Source organism: Meles meles, chromosome 18 (assembly GCF_922984935.1).
Source record: "Meles meles chromosome 18, mMelMel3.1 paternal haplotype, whole genome shotgun sequence".
Lineage (NCBI taxonomy): Eukaryota > Metazoa > Chordata > Mammalia > Carnivora > Mustelidae > Meles > Meles meles.
The window spans coordinates 57,931,655-57,952,067 of record NC_060083.1 but is presented as its reverse complement, the minus strand read 5'-3'; the positions used below and the strand labels follow the sequence as shown (position 1 = coordinate 57,952,067).

Sequence of the window (20,413 nt, the reverse complement as noted above, 5' to 3'; positions counted from 1 at the left end):
TGACATGTCATAGGGGTGGGGACATTCCCCAGAGGAAATGCTCACAGTGTTGCTCCACTGTAAGGGGCACGTGTGGATGGTGAGAGGAGCAGATATTGGCTGCGGAAGGGGTCGGCAATCCCAGTCCAGTCCTGGACCAGGAGCTGTCTTGTCATCGGGATTGAGTGGGTCTGGGGCACCAGGTCCAGGATTCTGCCTCAGCCCTTTCTGCTTCTGTCCCGCAGTTCCCTGCACCCCAACCAGCTTGAGTCGGCGTGGAAGAAGATTGTGAGAACAAGCACAGGCAGGACGAGGAAGCAAAGCGGCCCCAGAAAGCAGAAGTGGGCCCTGCAGAGAGGACCCTCTGTGAGGAGGCTTGAAATTGTCCCCCTGCCAGGAGCCGGCATTGCTGTGGGTGACGTCTGTGCTGCAGACATGACCCCAGAGGACGGGAGGCTGTGGCTGGCTGCAGCGCTGCTCCTTCTGCAGTTCCCAGGTGAGCGGGGCTGAGCTGGGCAGGGAAGTCTGCCCTGAGTGGGAAGGAGGGAGACAGGGGGACGAGGGTGTGAGGCAGCCCAAGGGGAGGAGGAGGATGTGGGTGGGAGGATGGAGAGCAGAGAAGATTCTCAGATCGACCAGCACTTCCTCAGCAGTGACCAGGAGGATTCAGTGCATCAGCGGGTGAGTCGTGTCCTCTGTGCCAGAAAGAGCGGCCCTGACAAGAGGGGAGGCCAGTGACCAGCATTACTGTAGAGTCACAGTCAGAAATGATGTCTCCGTGCATCACACACACACACACACATGCACACACACCAAGGACACACTCTCCTTGTGCCACGCTGTGCTGTGAGTAGGGAGCTACAGCCATTCCCTCTGGTCTCAGGAAAGGCCTGTCTCCTGCCAAGGCCTCCTCCAGACCCTGAGGGCCCTTCAGGGACTCAACAGTCAACTTGACCTCAGATCCCCTTGACCCAGGCCCATGTGGTAAGGGGTCACACTTGGCTGTGTTTTCCAGGTTGTTGGTCTCTGCGTGTCCCCATCTCCGTGATGGGCACCGTGGGGGGATCCGTGAGCGTGCAATGTCAGTACGAGGAGGAATTCAGAGAGAATGCCAAGTACTGGTGCAGGAGCCCATGTGTGTGGACTATGGTAAAGACCAAAAGGGCAGACAGAGAAGTGAGGAAGGGCCGTGTGTCCATCAGGGACCATCCTGCAAACCTCACCTTCACAGTGACCTTGGAGAGCCTCACAGAGGATGATGCCGGGACATACCAGTGCGGGATCGATACATCAGTCCACCAAGGATATTTGCTTGACCTCACCTTCCCAGTTGTGTTGTCTGTGACCCCAGGTGAGCTGTGCACATCCCTGCCCCCACACCAGCACCAGGGCTGCCTGAGACTGGGACTGATCACCCCGACCCCAGCAGGAACGCGGGGGGACGTGGGGTAGAACAGCGGGGTGAGGATGCAGTGGGTGACGCAGGACACCAGGGGTGTGTCCATGGTTGTGCGTATGCGTATGCGTGTTGTGTCTGTGTGTATGTCCATGTGTGTCTAGGTCTGTGTGCAGGTGTTGTGTTGTTTGTACACTCACACAAGCACATGCACACCTCTGGCTGACCTCCACGTGCCCTGCCCTGACACACTCTCACACCTAAAGCTCTCCCAGCGTGGGCCGTGCGAATGGCCCTAGTCTGGGGACAACTGTCTGCCTTCCTGTCCTGCCAAGGGTCCTGTCCTCGCTGAAGGTGTCCTGAGCCTCTTCCTGGACGTCTCTCTGTCCTCCCAATAGGGAACGGGACCTTAGGGCACTGGTTCCTCTCCCTTACTGGCTGCCCAGGACCCCGGGGCTCTAACAGGACATCACTGTGTCCTGGATGGCTCCTGAGCACCAGCCTCACAGCTGTGATCCTGGGAGTCTGCAACAACCTCGACAGGGGCCCAAGAAGGAGCCCCAGACCATGATGTGGGGCTTCTGTGAGCATTTGGGGAACAGCCTGCCCCTCCCCCCTGACCCTCCCCAGCCTCCTCTGGCAACTTGTCCCAGGAAACCCAGAAAAAAACCTGAAAGCTCCCCCCAGACAAAGGAGAAAAATGGGTTCTCAGGTCCTATGGCCCCAAACATATTTCCATGTGCTGCAAAGAATTCTTCCTTTCTAGAGCCCTGATTTTGTTTCCTGAGAACCTCCTGGAGTTCATCCTTCTAAGTGTTTAGGTTTCTACCTTGTGTTCTTATTTCTCATGTCCCTGATTCCCCTGTGATGTTGTCCTTCTTGTAACTCTTCATCTCTCTCACACGGGGCATTTCCCTTCCAGGCCCCTTGTGGGTTCCTATTTAACAGTGAGGAGCTGAGTGTCCTCGGACACCACCGCCTGGAAGAGAAAGACCATTGTTCAGCTGGTCTCAGAACAGGGAGCTTTCTGTGTGGTGCCCTGGGTCTGTGTCTGTCTCACTAGATCTTTCTTTCTGTCTATCCTTCTGTCTGTGTGGTGCCCTGGGTCTGTGTCTGTCTCACTAGATCTTTCTTTCTGTCTATCCTTCTGTCCTGTGGCCACCCATGTTCACAGTTCTGGCTGAGAGTTCGGGGCCTGAGTGCACTGAGCGCAGGACCCATCATTCAGTGTGCACTCTGCTGAGCGCCCTGTTTCATGGTCCTCACTCCAGACATCAGCCCTGCCTGAGGACCCGGCCTCCGGCCCCAGCTCTGGATCAGTCTCTACAGAGGAAAGCTCAACCCATCCTCTGCCAGGGGAAACAAGGGGCGGGGTGTCTGAACCCAGAGCCCGAGCTCCTTCCACACACTGTCCCATGACCTTCTGGGAGGATGCTCTGCCTCTGAAATCGCACACCTGGCCCGGGTGCACCTGTAGAGGGGGCCAGGGAGGCTGGAGTTCCAGGCAGGCCTGGGTGTGGCTGTGGGCAGAGGTGGAGCCTGGACCTGTCCAGATGTCCTGAGCGACCAGGATGATGTGAGTCGGAGCCACACATCTGCCAGAGAGTGGGAGAGCCCGGGGTGGGGGGGCAGCAGGACTGACTTGTGCTCTCCCCCCCACAGCCAGCACTGCAACCCCCAGCTCTGTGAGGCCCCCCAGCACTCCAGGTCTTCACGGGACACTGCCAGCCCCCCACATGGGACACTGCGACCCAGCAGGAGTCCTCCACTTCCAGCCAACATCCTGGGTAATGGGCTAGCAGCTGGAGACCTTTGACACCTGGGTGATTTCTGGGGAACACGGAGGACAGAGCTGTGTGGGTGTGACAGTTGTGGCCTCCGTCCTGCTTTATTTACCAATTCCACACCTAACGGTGGAAGTCCAACCGTGTGCTGGGTGCCCTTCTAGAGACACAGCCCTGGGCCACCGAGACACAGTCCTGCTCTGAAAAAGCTGGGAAATTCACACAGTGGACAACTCAACCTGAGAACAGATGGGTCAGGGAGAGCATGTGTGGGGAGAGATGGGGGAGGGAATGCTCTTCAATACACAATGATCAGGGAGTCCTGGCCAGTGAGAGGACATTTCCCTGGAGACCTGTCGGTTTGGGGGAGCCGGCACTCAGGTATCTGCAGAAATCGGGCTCTGGGGACAGGGAAGACAAGTGCCAGTGTTGTGCAAAGGGGGCCTTTAGGACATAGGCCAGGCCAGCTGCTCTGGGGGTCCCTGAGCTCTCTTCCCTGCTCCCTTCCAGGACATCACTAGAGAGTCATCCTATTGAAGACCAGGCCTCAGAGGGAGAGGAGAGGTGAGTGGGGTCATTCATTCCCTCCATCATTAACCTCTGAATCTCAAGGCTAAGGTTTGGAGGGACCACACAGGTGCCAGATGGACCCTGGGACTAAAGCAAACACTCCATTCCCTCCTGGGAACTACTGGTTATGGGAGAGCAGACATTAGACAAGCAACCCAGCACTGATTTCTAGTCCATAGACAGGGTCACTGCCCATGGGGAGGGATTTGATAGAACTTTTTTCCTGGGCCAGGTCCTGCCTGCTTCCTGGGGTCTCCTAATGTCACTCCAATAGCCAGGCCTTCTCCATGTCCACATCATGTCTCAAGGGCAATTGTTAGCCTGAAGGTCACAGAAGTGGTCTGATGATGGGACTGTCCCAGGCATGGACCAACCTGGACGTGATTTCCTTCTGGACTGCTGGGGCCTCAGGACATGGGCACAGGGACAGAAGGAAAGTGGAGGGTACCAGGGCATTTCCCTGAAGATGGGGCTCACTGCCTTTCACCGTGTCCCCCACAGGTCCCTACTGAGCAGCATCTACTTTCCTTCCTGGAGGTGCCCCTGGTCCTGAGCATGCTCAGTGCTATCCTCTGAGGGAACAGGCCTCAGAGGAGATCTGATGGGAGGGGGCATCAGCCTGATAAAGCCAGTAACACCAACTGCCCATTAATTCATAGGAAGATGGTGTGCGTGGGAAGACAGTGGGCATGATGAAGGGAATCCAGATTCACTGAAAACAGATGACAAAGAGCCTGTTTGGGTTTGGATTTCCTCAAATCAGATGGAGAGACAAGGACTTAGGTGCAATTAGTTTATGGAATGGTGATCCCAGGAAGCAGAGGGAGGGATCAAGGAGGTGGGTGAAGCCAATGAAGTGTGCTTTGATGGAGGAGCTATCACAGGGCAGCTGGGCTCCGTCACTGGGCATCCTCGGATGTGCTGTGTAGGATGCCCCCCAGTCTGTCCCAGGATGCCGAGCCATGAGGAAGCTGAGGCAGTGATCAACATCCATCTGTCCTCATGGTGGAGAAAATGGTGGGGCTTCCTGTTTCTCAGAGAAAATGAGGGAAGTCCCCTGATCTAGAGAGAGTACTGTAGGCAAAGAGCCTTCTTATATTCTCACAGAGAGATGAGGGAAGGCCCCTCATCTGGAGAAAGAGTATGGCAGGCAGACGGGCCCTCCTGGGGACATGGATTCTGTGCCATATGTGGCGCGTTGTGCTCAGCAAGCTGAGCTCTCCTATAGCTAAAGAGAGTCCTCAGGCAAAGAGGTGAGGAGCTGGAGGGGGAAACCACTGGCCGGTCCAAGACTGTCCACAGCTGGCCCGGAGTTCAAATGGGGAAAGAGGATATGAGCCAGGGTGCCAAGTGGGTGTGCAAGAGGGTCCCAGTGTGACCTTGGAGAGGACCTCAGCCAAACCACAGGCTGAGAGCCAGGCAAGGGTCTGGCGAGGTGGAGAGCTTCTAGAAAGGTCCCGTGTGGGGAGGGGACACAGCACTTGTGAGGAGCTGGCATAGGGACAGTTACTAGGATGGGCAGGTGAGGGGATTGGCCATGAGCTGAGCTTGGGGTGCTCACTCCTGGACGCTGATGGACGTTATTGAGCAGTTTCAGCAGAAGAGCTTCTCCAACGATCATATTGAAGCTGAGTCCAGACTAGTTGAGAGAGGAGAGCTTTTATAAGGGAGCATTTCGCCCTCAAAATCTGCCCCCGCAGGAGCAAGTGAGTATTGAGGGTTGTGGGTTCAGAGAGCTGTTTCTGGGAGCCAGAGCCTCCTGGGTGTCCTCTTCTCCCTTTTTCTCCATTCCTCACCACCACATCCTCATGTGTCTGCTGTGTCCTGATGCTCAAGGTCAAGTCTTGACGGGACGACAGGAGACTGGGGCCCTCGGTGCTGGTCCATGCAGCCTTGAGGCTGATATTGATTTCTGAGGCCACAGGACTTGATCACAAAGGCAGGTGGGGGCAGAGCCTGGGCCTCGTGTCCAGGAGGAAACTCCTGCCAGTCACCGTGTCCCTCCTACAGGTCCCTGCTCAGCAGCGTCCACTTCCTGCTCCTCATTCTGCTGAAGGTGCCCCTGTTTCTGATGATGCTCAGTGCCGTGCTCTGGGTCAACAGGCCTCAGTGGGCAATTTGTGGGCACCAGAGTCAGCCTGATGAAGACAAGTTTCAGCCCTCCTTGCCCATCCATATCCTGTCCAGAGACAACACCACTTAGACTAGAAGAGGAAGAACTTCTGGCTCCAGACCTGTCTCCTCTCCCCTTATTGCCAAAACCTGGTAACAAACAAATCATTCAATACTTGAAGAAGCAATGAGATCCATCACACACACAAGTCGATGTGCGTGGCGTTTTGCTGGGGAGAATGGGGGAGGGACGCCCTAGGACTCCTAACTCTCGAGCAGAGAGCACCAAGCACAGCCCAGGTGACCACAGAGCCCGAGGTGAGGGAAGGCCTGCTTTTCAATGACCTTGTCCTCTTGAGAACCCCCAGTGCAGGCTCTCAACGCAACGTTCCTTCCTTTCTACAACCACTCACCAAATATTCACCAAGAACCCCTGTGGCACCACACTTATTTCTAGGTGCTGGGAAGAAAGCAATCAACAAAATAAGTCCTTTCTATGCTAATGGGTGCTTTTGAAAACTCAAAAAAGAATATTGTTTTATAAGAAGAAGTGTCATAAGGAGGAATGGATGAGAGTTCAATGAATGGGGTGATAGAGGACGGAGTAGACTCTATCATTATGATGATGATGAGGATGATGAGGATGATGATGATGGTTCAGTTAACCACTGTAGAGCAAGCACATCATTAGTTTTCGATGTAATGCTCAGTGACTCCTTAGTTGCATAGAGCACCCAGTGCTCATCACAACGCGTGCCCTCGTTAATACCCACCACACAGCTACTCCATTCCCCTACCCACATCCCCTCGAAGACCCTAGGTTTGTTTCCCAGAATCCATATTCTCTCATGATTTGTCTCCTGTTGGGTGAGAGCCTCAGGCAGTTGAGGGAGGGAAGGTAGAAGGTCTGAACAAAGGCAAAGCTCAGGCCAGGGGAGGGTCCTGAGAGGCCAGTGGGCAGGACTCTGGGGGTAAGGTAGATGGATAGGCAAGGCAATCTATATTCCATATAGATGGAATCCAGCAAAGAATTATGCACCGTGACGGAGTGAGGTTTGTTCCAGGTAGAGAAGGCTGGTTCAACGTTGAAAACTGAATCATTGTAATCCACCATACCAAAGTAAGGAGGAGAAAAATCATAGGATCATATCAAATGATGCTGGAAAAGTGTATGACCAACTCTAATACCCACTCATGATCAAAAAGAAACTTATAAAAATATGAGTATTTTCAAGAAGGAATCTCTTAACTTTAAGAAGGAATAAGAAGGAATTTCCTCGACTTGATGAAGATCATCTAAAGGAAAAATACAGCTGACATTATTGTTAGTGATCAAAAACTGAGTTTTCCCTGTAAGATCCTGAGCAAGGCAGAGATGCCCACTCTCACCATATAGTCATCTTAGCCATGGCAATTATGGCCATTGCAGTAGGTCAGATAAAGAAATAAGGGCATGGAGAATGGAGAAGAAGAATAAAGCTGACCCTGTTTGCAGATGACATAATTGTCTATGTAGAAAATCTCAAGCAATCTACCACACCTCATAGAACTAAGAGGTGAGTTCAGCAGGTCATGGGATACAAGATGAACACACATCAGTCAATCACATGTCCATTTACTAACAAGTGAACTTATGGAAACCTGAAATAACATGCATTCCATTTACACTTACTCCAAAGAAAATGAAATGATTAGGTACAAGCATAACCAAATATGTCCTGGATATGGATGCCCCAAATGACAAAAGGCTGATGTCGGAAATCAAAGAAAATTTATATAATTTAAAGGCCTTTCTCCGTAAACCTGAGCTCTCATCTATCTGTCTGAAAACCAAATATCCTTCTTCCATGGGGCTCCAGAATTTCCATGAGCTCTGGCCCTCTGTCTGGAAGGATCTGGAGGGATCATGACAGGCCTTGATACTCGACTACAAAAGACAGTTCTGTTTTTTAGCTTTTGAACTTAAGTTCAGTTCATTAACATATACTGTATTTGAGATTCAGAGGTAGGAGTTAGTAAGTCATCAGTCTTACATCACACCCAGGTCTCATTACATCACGTGCCCTCCGTAATGTCCATCACCCAGTTACCCCATCCCCCCAACCCACCTCGTTCAGCAAACCTCAGTTTGTTTCCTATGCTCAAGAGTCTCTTATGTTTTGCACAAAAGGCATTTCTAGTCCCCAACCTCCAGGATGAGGATGAAGGTAATACCCAGAGCACACTTGTGGCAGTTCTTCAAGCCACCAATAGATGGCGATCGTGACCATTTCGCAAACTTGTGGGCAGCCCCTTCTTCAAGTACTTAAAAAGAATTCTCTAACAGGATTGCTTCTCTGCTGTTAGGTCCGCTGGGATGATTCAAATACTCTGATCCTGGCCACCCCAGGCGTTAGAACTAGACCCACTGTATCCTGGGTCTGGTTGACCTAGATGACCTTTCCTCCTCCGGCTCAGCCCTACAGTCGGCTTCCCTCCCCAAGCACCATGCTGCTCACCAGCTTGAGCTGTCTCCCTTGGGCTCAACTAGAGGTGGACCCAGACATTTACAGGTCCAGAGCTTGAGATGCAACCAGGGGTCCGGAGCCCAAAGGGTAGTTCAGACTAGAATAAGTCAGGACCCTCATCACCTGTGCCCCGGGGAGGGGATAGAACCAGGTAGAAAGACAGGACATCTCTGACTCTAGCCCAGGGCTTCCGCTTTATTGAGAAGCAGTGCCCACATGGCTCTTCTGGAATTCATACTCCCTGGAAGAGGTCGATAGATCCAGTGCCCCCTCCCGACCACGGTCAGCTGACATGGACCTTGGTATGGTGACACCTGGCGATGCTTCCCCTTATTGCCCAGGAGTGAGGGAAGCAGCTCTTTCAAGGACTCCCTGGGATCCGTGCCAGCAAGGTCTAAGGGAAGGTGGCTGAGGGGATGGGAAACAAGGAAGCAGAGGTGCGAGGACCAAGAAGATGGGCAGAAATGGGCAGGAGGTTGGGGTGGGAGGGTCTATCTTGCAGCGCAAGGAGAGAAGTCGGCCCTTGGCTCTTGCCTGGCCTCCCGTTAGCAGCATCAATTGTCGTCTTTAACATATTGTCTAAATTGAACTATCAATACAATCATAGGGCTGCCCTGACTTAAATGTTCATCCTGCTATTTCTGCATGTGTCTTATTCGAACTAAACACGAGGGAATTAACTTTGTGATTCAGGAATCATTTTCCTAGACCAATTAATTGTGCCCTATGACCACTTGCATATCCAAAAGTTGATTCCTGAGCACGTCCACGAGCTGTGAGCACACAGCGCAGGGGTCTGTCCCAGTGTCCTAGATAAGCTGGTGCCCATGGGGACACTGTCAGAGAGTAGGGACACCTGAGGCTCCAGGTGCAGGCAGGCCGGGGAACTCTTCATCCTCCAGGCTAACACTGGGACCCAAGTCAAGAACTTACCTCTTCCCACTCTCAAATAGCCCAGAATGTTTGTAACCCTACTTGGACATCCCTCTTTTCTTCAGACTCTTGAGAGTTTCACAAAACAAAAGTCTCCCAGGTGTTTTTAAGCCTCACAGAGACCCTAAAGCCAAAGAGGAATAAAGCAGATACTTCTGATTCCAGACCAAGGAAAGGCACTAACATTTGCCTGTAACTTGGTCTTTCCTTCATCACTATTTCCCTCGCAAAACGCAGACCCAGTTCACGTGGGGATGGTCCCCATGCTCTTCCATGCTCAGCCTGCTGACATCCTGGGTGTTTTCTCTGTGTCTCTCTGTAGCAGCCCCTTGAAACACCTGCATTCCACCAACTCTAGGAGATGTCCTGGGAGGCCACACTGCAGATGAGAAGAACCAGGTTTTGGATCTTCCTGTTGAGTCCTCACATGGATCTTCCTGAATGAGGTCCTCGTGTGCAGGCTTGGGGTTGAAGAAGTCAGTTGCCACAGGGTCAGATACACACGTGTGTCCGTGAGGGTTCTCTGGACAAACAGAACCAGTAGGAGAAGCATGCCTGTGAAGAGTTCATTAACGGAAGAGGCTCCCACGGTGATGGGAGCTGAGGAGCACCCAGGAGAGCGGGTGGTGAAATCCATTCTGAGTTCAAGGGCCTGCGAGCCCGGAGTACAGAGGGTGGGAAGAGATGGACGTCCCAGCTGAAGCCATCAGGCAGCAAAGGGCGAATTCCTCCTTCCTCTGCTGGTCATCCACTTCTACTCAGACCCTCAACAGATTGGACTGGATGAGGCCCACCCACCCCAGAGAGGGCACCTACCTCACTGAGTCCACGGATTCAAATGCTCATGTCATCCAGAAACGTGCTCCCAGACACACCCAAGATCATCTTCCATCTGAGCAGTCCGTGGACAGTTAACCCATACCGTGAATCATCACACCGCAGACTCAAACCTGAAGTCAAATTTCTGTTGTAATTGCTCTGTGCACCTGGTGGGTCTTCCAACTTCTCAACTCAGCCACGAGTTGCAGAAACTCAAGTTTTTACAAAAGGAAGATGCAATGGGAAGTGAAGGAGAGCTGGAAGAGAAGGTGGTGGGCTGAGAAGATTGAAGAAACCCTGAGTCCCTGTCAAGTTTCTCAAATTGTGTTACAATGGCCACCAGCTGCCTGACAAACCCTCTCATTCTGCAGGCCCTCTCCTGGGTCTGGAGATGGTGCTTCTCCCTCTTGCTGGTTGCTGGCCACTCTCTGCCTGCCAGCATCATGGTCTTTGGGAAAGGCACTTGAGCCGTCAAACCAGAGGAATCTGCATTCCATCCTGATATCATCACTCAAGATATGCTTCTGCTTAGGTTATTGGTGCCTGAGATTTAGGCAGGGTAAGTAGTTGCGGGGAAGATTATGGAAACTCTTTTCTGTGTGACAGAAAACCAATGAACATCTATACCCCCCACCCAAATCAAGCAAAGTTTCAGAGGTATACTTTCGTGTTTTGATGTTTGGTTTTTAAAAATCTTTTATTGGCGTGTCACAGGGAAACTGGAAATTGCACAAATATAAATACATAGATATCTGATATTTTTAGGAATCAAATCCTTTCACAGCCTCCACTTGGACCAGATACCCACATCCCTGGACAGGGGTCCTCTATATTGTGTCAGGGTGGGTGTGTGATCCCCAGATATGGCAGAAACAATGGCACACGACCTCCAAGGATAAATCATAAATATGATGTGCCTTGCTCTTCTTGGATTACTCTCTGTGGGAGAAACTGGATGCCCCACCATGCAGACACTCGAGCAGTTGTATTGGGTGAGGAGCTAAGGACTCCTGCTTACCCAAAGTGGACACGTCATCTCTGAAGCAGATCCTTCTGGCCAGTCCAGCCTTCCAATGAGTATAGCCTGGTCAACATCTTGACCACAATGTTGTGAAAGAGACACGCTGAGCCACAACCACCCAGATAAGACACTCTTATTAGATTTGTGACTTTCAGGAAGTGTGAGATAATGAATATTTATTGTTCCAGCCACCAAGTTTTGGGGAATTTGTTATACCACCATAGATATTGCATCTCATTGGACCACAGTTGTCTAGGGCCATGTCTGCAGCCAATTTTGTGTTTATTCATTCACTCAATCACTCATTCACTCCTTCTGTGAACAGTTATCAGAAGCCGACCATTGGTCACAAAGTGCAGTTGGGCACTGGCTTCTTGTGTGATGAATGAAGCAGACCCAGAATGCTGCTATGATATGAGCTCTATCCCAGTGGGGGAGATTCACAGAACCACCCGAGGAAACTTACGTACAAGGTTTGGTGAACTATGGAGGAATCAAACACGGGTTTGTGATTGAGACAACAGCGTGACCCTAGGAAGAGTGATCGGGGAAGCCTTTCTAAGGGAGTAGGTCCAAGGTGAAATCTATAACGTAAGATGGAAGAAGCAGTGAGAAAAGGTGGAAAGAGGATCCAAGGAGAGGGACAAACAGATGCTAAGTCCCTGGGGATGGGTGGGCTCTGTGGCTAGAGCATTGAGCACATTGGCAAAGGGGAGCAAGATAGAAATGCAGAACCCAGCAGTGGCTGGGCCACAGACCATGTAAACCAAGCAAGGGCAGAGACTGGGTGGGGAATTGTAGTGTTGGGACAAAGAGTGTACTGGCTACTCCTGAGTATTATTGAAGAGCTCTCTTGGTAATGAGTGGAAGGACGGAGGACAAGGCACGAGGGGACTGGGAGGAATAGGGATGTCACCATTGTCCTGAGAGGAGAGAGGATTGCTGTAATGCCAGGAGGAAGAGAGGCTATGGGAGATGGAGATGCTAGAAGAAATATTAATGGGGAGGGGCAGAGAGACGAATATTTGGTAACGGATCTGACTGCAATAACTCTGGGAATATTGTGGCCTTAGATTGGGATAAGATAGTGTGGGGGAGGAACAGATCTGGGCAGAGAGTGTTTAGGGGGAAATCGATAGATGTGATTGAGCATGACAAGCTTGAGGAGTTGGCATAACCCAGGCAAGATGTTGGGTCCTGCACCATGACCTGCCTCCCTACCATTTCCAGTGTAAACTCACACCAAACCCATCATGTCATGAGAATTAGCCACCCTGAGTTAGGACAGACCCACCTCCCCACCTCCCGGCAAGGACCATCCCCCAACTCTACACCTTGTAGAGGCCCCTGGTCATCATGTGAACCCAAAATGGACACCGGCAGTCAGTGCTTTGTCAGACCACCCTCTTGATACACAACGGCCCTTTGTACCACTGGATGGAGAGGAGAAGCCCAGTCTCAGCATCACATGTCCCCAACGTACCACCAGCTCCTTAAATCTCCGGACTTTCTTGTCTGTTGTCAGTCCTCTGCCCCGAGAGTCACAGTAGAGTGGACTTTGCAAAGAAGAAAGAGTCAAAGTGAGGTGCGCACGGGGTTGGTGATGGCCGTTCCATGTCCATTTTTCAGAACAGGAAAACACACAGGAAGGAAGAAAGTCTGGGGATTTGTACCCTGGTTAGAAACCCAGCACCCAGTTGGAATCTTTGAAGGCATCAGAGGTCACAGTTCCAACTTGTGTGGCCAAGGTGAGCAGGGGTCGCATGGGGACTGTGGCTGCTCAGAGCTGCAGGCTGGGGGGTCCTAACACCACTGTGGTCACCACTGATGCCTGAGAAGATGGGCAGTTGGGAGCTCCACCCCAGACATGATCTCTCCTGACCAAAAGGAAATGACATGTCATAGGGGTGGGGACATTCCCCAGAGGAAATGCTCACAGTGTTGCTCCACTGTAAGGGGCACGTGTGGATGGTGAGAGGAGCAGATATTGGCTGCGGAAGGGGTCGGCAATCCCAGTCCAGTCCTGGACCAGGAGCTGTCTTGTCATCGGGATTGAGTGGGTCTGGGGCACCAGGTCCAGGATTCTGCCTCAGCCCTTTCTGCTTCTGTCCCGCAGTTTCCTGCACCCCAACCAGCTTGAGTCGGCGTGGAAGAAGATTGTGAGAACAAGCACAGGCAGGACGAGGAAGCAAAGCGGCCCCAGAAAGCAGAAGTGGGCCCTGCAGAGAGGACCCTCTGTGAGGAGGCTTGAAATTGTCCCCCTGCCAGGAGCCGGCATTGCTGTGGGTGACGTCTGTGCTGCGGACATGACCCCAGAGGACGGGAGGCCGTGGCTGCCTGCAGCGCTGCTCCTTCTGCAGTTCCCAGGTGAGCGGGGCTGAGCTGGGCAGGGAAGTCTGCCCTGAGTGGGAAGGAGGGAGACAGGGGGACGAGGGTGTGAGGCAGCCCAAGGGGAGGAGGAGGATGTGGGTGGGAGGATGGAGAGCAGAGAAGATTCTCAGATCGACCAGCACTTCCTCAGCAGTGACCAGGAGGATTCAGTGCATCAGCGGGTGAGTCGTGTCCTCTGTGCCAGAAAGAGCGGCCCTGACAAGAGGGGAGGCCAGTGACCAGCATTACTGTAGAGTCACAGTCAGAAATGATGTCTCCGTGCATCACACACACACACACACATGCACACACACCAAGGACACACTCTCCTTGTGCCACGCTGTGCTGTGAGTAGGGAGCTACAGCCATTCCCTCTGGTCTCAGGAAAGGCCTGTCTCCTGCCAAGGCCTCCTCCAGACCCTGAGGGCCCTTCAGGGACTCAACAGTCAACTTGACCTCAGATCCCCTTGACCCAGGCCCATGTGGTAAGGGGTCACACTTGGCTGTGTTTTCCAGGTTGTTGGTCTCTGCGTGTCCCCATCTCCGTGATGGGCACCGTGGGGGGATCCGTGAGCGTGCAATGTCAGTACGAGGAGGAATTCAGAGAGAATGCCAAGTACTGGTGCAGGAGCCCATGTGTGTGGACTATGGTAAAGACCAAAAGGGCAGACAGAGAAGTGAGGAAGGGCCGTGTGTCCATCAGGGACCATCCTGCAAACCTCACCTTCACAGTGACCTTGGAGAGCCTCACAGAGGATGATGCCGGGACATACCAGTGCGGGATCGATACATCAGTCCACCAAGGATATTTGCTTGACCTCACCTTCCCAGTTGTGTTGTCTGTGACCCCAGGTGAGCTGTGCACATCCCTGCCCCCACACCAGCACCAGGGCTGCCTGAGACTGGGACTGATCACCCCGACCCCAGCAGGAACGCGGGGGGACGTGGGGTAGAACAGCGGGGTGAGGATGCAGTGGGTGACGCAGGACACCAGGGGTGTGTCCATGGTTGTGCGTATGCGTATGCGTGTTGTGTCTGTGTGTATGTCCATGTGTGTCTAGGTCTGTGTGCAGGTGTTGTGTTGTTTGTACACTCACACAAGCACATGCACACCTCTGGCTGACCTCCACGTGCCCTGCCCTGACACACTCTCACACCTAAAGCTCTCCCAGCGTGGGCCGTGCGAATGGCCCTAGTCTGGGGACAACTGTCTGCCTTCCTGTCCTGCCAAGGGTCCTGTCCTCGCTGAAGGTGTCCTGAGCCTCTTCCTGGACGTCTCTCTGTCCTCCCAATAGGGAACGGGACCTTAGGGCACTGGTTCCTCTCCCTTACTGGCTGCCCAGGACCCCGGGGCTCTAACAGGACATCACTGTGTCCTGGATGGCTCCTGAGCACCAGCCTCACAGCTGTGATCCTGGGAGTCTGCAACAACCTCGACAGGGGCCCAAGAAGGAGCCCCAGACCATGATGTGGGGCTTCTGTGAGCATTTGGGGAACAGCCTGCCCCTCCCCCCTGACCCTCCCCAGCCTCCTCTGGCAACTTGTCCCAGGAAACCCAGAAAAAAACCTGAAAGCTCCCCCCAGACAAAGGAGAAAAATGGGTTCTCAGGTCCTATGGCCCCAAACATATTTCCATGTGCTGCAAAGAATTCTTCCTTTCTAGAGCCCTGATTTTGTTTCCTGAGAACCTCCTGGAGTTCATCCTTCTAAGTGTTTAGGTTTCTACCTTGTGTTCTTATTTCTCATGTCCCTGATTCCCCTGTGATGTTGTCCTTCTTGTAACTCTTCATCTCTCTCACACGGGGCATTTCCCTTCCAGGCCCCTTGTGGGTTCCTATTTAACAGTGAGGAGCTGAGTGTCCTCGGACACCACCGCCTGGAAGAGAAAGACCATTGTTCAGCTGGTCTCAGAACAGGGAGCTTTCTGTGTGGTGCCCTGGGTCTGTGTCTGTCTCACTAGATCTTTCTTTCTGTCTATCCTTCTGTCTGTGTGGTGCCCTGGGTCTGTGTCTGTCTCACTAGATCTTTCTTTCTGTCTATCCTTCTGTCCTGTGGCCACCCATGTTCACAGTTCTGGCTGAGAGTTCGGGGCCTGAGTGCACTGAGCGCAGGACCCATCATTCAGTGTGCACTCTGCTGAGCGCCCTGTTTCATGGTCCTCACTCCAGACATCAGCCCTGCCTGAGGACCCGGCCTCCGGCCCCAGCTCTGGATCAGTCTCTACAGAGGAAAGCTCAACCCATCCTCTGCCAGGGGAAACAAGGGGCGGGGTGTCTGAACCCAGAGCCCGAGCTCCTTCCACACACTGTCCCATGACCTGCTGGGAGGATGCTCTGCCTCTGAAATCGCACACCTGGCCCGGGTGCACCTGTAGAGGGGGCCAGGGAGGCTGGAGTTCCAGGCAGGCCTGGGTGTGGCTGTGGGCAGAGGTGGAGCCTGGACCTGTCCAGATGTCCTGAGCGACCAGGATGATGTGAGTCGGAGCCACACATCTGCCAGAGAGTGGGAGAGCCCGGGGTGGGGGGGCAGCAGGACTGACTTGTGCTCTCCCCCCCACAGCCAGCACTGCAACCCCCAGCTCTGTGAGGCCCCCCAGCACTCCAGGTCTTCACGGGACACTGCCAGCCCCCACATGGGACACTGCGACCCAGCAGGAGTCCTCCACTTCCAGCCAACATCCTGGGTAATGGGCTAGCAGCTGGAGACCTTTGACACCTGGGTGATTTCTGGGGAACACGGAGGACAGAGCTGTGTGGGTGTGACAGTTGTGGCCTCCGTCCTGCTTTATTTACCAATTCCACACCTAACGGTGGAAGTCCAACCGTGTGCTGGGTGCCCTTCTAGAGACACAGCCCTGGGCCACCGAGACACAGTCCTGCTCTGAAAAAGCTGGGAAATTCACACAGTGGACAACTCAATCTGAGAACAGATGGGTCAGGGAGAGCATGTGTGGGGAGAGATGGGGGAGGGAATGCTCTTCAATACACAATGATCAGGGAGTCCTGGCCAGTGAGAGGACATTTCCCTGGAGACCTGTCGGTTTGGGGGAGCCGGCACTCAGGTATCTGCAGAAATCGGGCTCTGGGGACAGGGAAGACAAGTGCCAGTGTTGTGCAAAGGGGGCCTTTAGGACATAGGCCAGGCCAGCTGCTCTGGGGGTCCCTGAGCTCTCTTCCCTGCTCCCTTCCAGGACATCACTAGAGAGTCATCCTATTGAAGACCAGGCCTCAGAGGGAGAGGAGAGGTGAGTGGGGTCATTCATTCCCTCCATCATTAACCTCTGAATCTCAAGGCTAAGGTTTGGAGGGACCACACAGGTGCCAGATGGACCCTGGGACTAAAGCAAACACTCCATTCCCTCCTGGGAACTACTGGTTATGGGAGAGCAGACATTAGACAAGCAACCCAGCACTGATTTCTAGTCCATAGACAGGGTCACTGCCCATGGGGAGGGATTTGATAGAACTTTTTTCCTGGGCCAGGTCCTGCCTGCTTCCTGGGGTCTCCTAATGTCACTCCAATAGCCAGGCCTTCTCCATGTCCACATCATGTCTCAAGGGCAATTGTTAGCCTGAAGGTCACAGAAGTGGTCTGATGATGGGACTGTCCCAGGCATGGACCAACCTGGACGTGATTTCCTTCTGGACTGCTGGGGCCTCAGGACATGGGCACAGGGACAGAAGGAAAGTGGAGGGTACCAGGGCATTTCCCTGAAGATGGGGCTCACTGCCTTTCACCGTGTCCCCCACAGGTCCCTACTGAGCAGCATCTACTTTCCTTCCTGGAGGTGCCCCTGGTCCTGAGCATGCTCAGTGCTATCCTCTGAGGGAACAGGCCTCAGAGGAGATCTGATGGGAGGGGGCATCAGCCTGATAAAGCCAGTAACACCAACTGCCCATTAATTCATAGGAAGATGGTGTGCGTGGGAAGACAGTGGGCATGATGAAGGGAATCCAGATTCACTGAAAACAGATGACAAAGAGCCTGTTTGGGTTTGGATTTCCTCAAATCAGATGGAGAGACAAGGACTTAGGTGCAATTAGTTTATGGAATGGTGATCCCAGGAAGCAGAGGGAGGGATCAAGGAGGTGGGTGAAGCCAATGAAGTGTGCTTTGATGGAGGAGCTATCACAGGGCAGCTGGGCTCCGTCACTGGGCATCCTCGGATGTGCTGTGTAGGATGCCCCCCAGTCTGTCCCAGGATGCCGAGCCATGAGGAAGCTGAGGCAGTGATCAACATCCATCTGTCCTCATGGTGGAGAAAATGGTGGGGCTTCCTGTTTCTCAGAGAAAATGAGGGAAGTCCCCTGATCTAGAGAGAGTACTGTAGGCAAAGAGCCTTCTTATATTCTCACAGAGAGATGAGGGAAGGCCCCTCATCTGGAGAAAGAGTATGGCAGGCAGACGGGCCCTCCTGGGGACATGGATTCTGTGCCATATGTGGCGCGTTGTGCTCAGCAAGCTGAGCTCTCCTATAGCTAAAGAGAGTCCTCAGGCAAAGAGGTGAGGAGCTGGAGGGGGAAACCACTGGCCGGTCCAAGACTGTCCACAGCTGGCCCGGAGTTCAAATGGGGAAAGAGGATATGAGCCAGGGTGCCAAGTGGGTGTGCAAGAGGGTCCCAGTGTGACCTTGGAGAGGACCTCAGCCAAACCACAGGCTGAGAGCCAGGCAAGGGTCTGGCGAGGTGGAGAGCTTCTAGAAAGGTCCCGTGTGGGGAGGGGACACAGCACTTGTGAGGAGCTGGCATAGGGACAGTTACTAGGATGGGCAGGTGAGGGGATTGGCCATGAGCTGAGCTTGGGGTGCTCACTCCTGGACGCTGATGGACGTTATTGAGCAGTTTCAGCAGAAGAGCTTCTCCAACGATCATATTGAAGCTGAGTCCAGACTAGTTGAGAGAGGAGAGCTTTTATAAGGGAGCATTTCGCCCTCAAAATCTGCCCCCGCAGGAGCAAGTGAGTATTGAGGGTTGTGGGTTCAGAGAGCTGTTTCTGGGAGCCAGAGCCTCCTGGGTGTCCTCTTCTCCCTTTTTCTCCATTCCTCACCACCACATCCTCATGTGTCTGCTGTGTCCTGATGCTCAAGGTCAAGTCTTGACGGGACGACAGGAGACTGGGGCCCTCGGTGCTGGTCCATGCAGCCTTGAGGCTGATATTGATTTCTGAGGCCACAGGACTTGATCACAAAGGCAGGTGGGGGCAGAGCCTGGGCCTCGTGTCCAGGAGGAAACTCCTGCCAGTCACCGTGTCCCTCCTACAGGTCCCTGCTCAGCAGCGTCCACTTCCTGCTCCTCATTCTGCTGAAGGTGCCCCTGTTTCTGATGATGCTCAGTGCCGTGCTCTGGGTCAACAGGCCTCAGTGGGCAATTTGTGGGCACCAGAGTCAGCCTGATGAAGACAAGTTTCAGCCCTCCTTGCCCATCCATATCCTGTCCAGAGACAACACCACTTAGACTAGAAGAGGAAGAACTTCTGGCTCCAGACCTGTCTCCTCTCCCCTTATTGCCAAAACCTGGTAACAAACAAATCATTCAATACTTGAAGAAGCAATGAGATCCATCACACACACAAGTCGATGTGCGTGGCGTTTTGCTGGGGAGAATGGGGGAGGGACGCCCTAGGACTCCTAACTCTCGAGCAGAGAGCACCAAGCACAGCCCAGGTGACCACAGAGCCCGAGGTGAGGGAAGACCTGCTTTTCAATGACCTTGTCCTCTTGAGAACCCCCAGTGCAGGCTCTCAACGCAACGTTCCTTCCTTTCTACAACCACTCACCAAATATTCACCAAGAACCCCTGTGGCACCACACTTATTTCTAGGTGCTGGGAAGAAAGCAATCAACAAAATAAGTCCTTTCTATGCTAATGGGTGCTTTTGAAAACTCAAAAAAGAATATTGTTTTATAAGAAGAAGTGTCATAAGGAGGAATGGATGAGAGTTCAATGAATGGGGTGATAGAGGACGGAGTAGACTCTATCATTATGATGATGATGAGGATGATGAGGATGATGATGATGGTTCAGTTAACCACTGTAGAGCAAGCACATCATTAGTTTTCGATGTAATGCTCAGTGACTCCTTAGTTGCATAGAGCACCCAGTGCTCATCACAACGCGTGCCCTCGTTAATACCCACCACACAGCTACTCCATTCCCCTACCCACATCCCCTCGAAGACCCTAGGTTTGTTTCCCAGAATCCATATTCTCTCATGATTTGTCTCCTGTTGGGTGAGAGCCTCAGGCAGTTGAGGGAGGGAAGGTAGAAGGTCTGAACAAAGGCAAAGCTCAGGCCAGGGGAGGGTCCTGAGAGGCCAGTGGGCAGGACTCTGGGGGTAAGGTAGATGGATAGGCAAGGCAATCTATATTCCATATAGATGGAATCCAGCAAAGAATTATGCACCGTGACGGAATGAGGTTTGTTCCAGGTAGAGAAGGCTGGTTCAACGTTGAAAACTGAATCATTGTAATCCACCATACCAAAGTAAGGAGGAGAAAAATCATAGGATCATATCAAATGATGCTGGAAAAGTGTATGACCAACTCTAATACCCACTCATGATCAAAAAGAAACTTATAAAAATATGAGTATTTTCAAGAAGGAATCTCTTAACTTTAAGAAGGAATAAGAAGGAATTTCCTCGACTTGATGAAGATCATCTAAAGGAAAAATACAGCTGACATTATTGTTAGTGATCAAAAACTGAGTTTTCCCTGTAAGATCCTGAGCAAGGCAGAGATGCCCACTCTCACCATATGGTCATCTTAGCCATGGCAATTATGGCCATTGCAGTAGGTCAGATAAAGAAATAAGGGCATGGAGAATGGAGAAGAAGAATAAAGCTGACCCTGTTTGCAGATGACATAATTGTCTATGTAGAAAATCTCAAGCAATCTACCACACCTCATAGAACTAAGAGGTGA

General features: G+C 52.6%; 2 protein-coding genes across 3 annotated transcripts; both read left to right on the top strand.

Annotated features, from left to right (window-relative positions):
* The first annotated feature begins 414 nt into the window (after positions 1-414).
* On the top strand, positions 415-6,141 carry LOC123929343 (protein CD300H-like). Its single transcript, XM_045984890.1, has 6 exons — positions 415-475; positions 995-1,330; positions 2,908-2,930; positions 3,104-3,162; positions 3,670-3,723; positions 5,740-6,141. The coding sequence occupies exons 1-6, from the start codon at positions 415-417 to the stop codon at positions 5,930-5,932; spliced, it is 726 nt and encodes a 241-aa protein (XP_045840846.1). The 3' UTR covers positions 5,933-6,141.
* Positions 6,142-13,100: 6,959 nt separating this feature from the next.
* Positions 13,101-19,216, top strand: LOC123929335 (CMRF35-like molecule 6). 2 transcript variants are annotated; one of them, XM_045984880.1, is made up of 5 exons: positions 13,101-13,488; positions 14,008-14,343; positions 16,051-16,174; positions 16,682-16,735; positions 18,845-19,216. In XM_045984880.1, exons 1-5 carry the CDS (start codon positions 13,428-13,430, stop codon positions 18,942-18,944), a joined length of 675 nt encoding a protein of 224 aa, XP_045840836.1. In that variant the 5' UTR covers positions 13,101-13,427; the 3' UTR covers positions 18,945-19,216. The 2 variants fall into 2 exon arrangements, with proteins under 2 accessions (XP_045840836.1, XP_045840835.1); XM_045984879.1 differs by having other exon boundaries at positions 18,752-19,215.
* Positions 19,217-20,413: the final 1,197 nt, after the last annotated feature.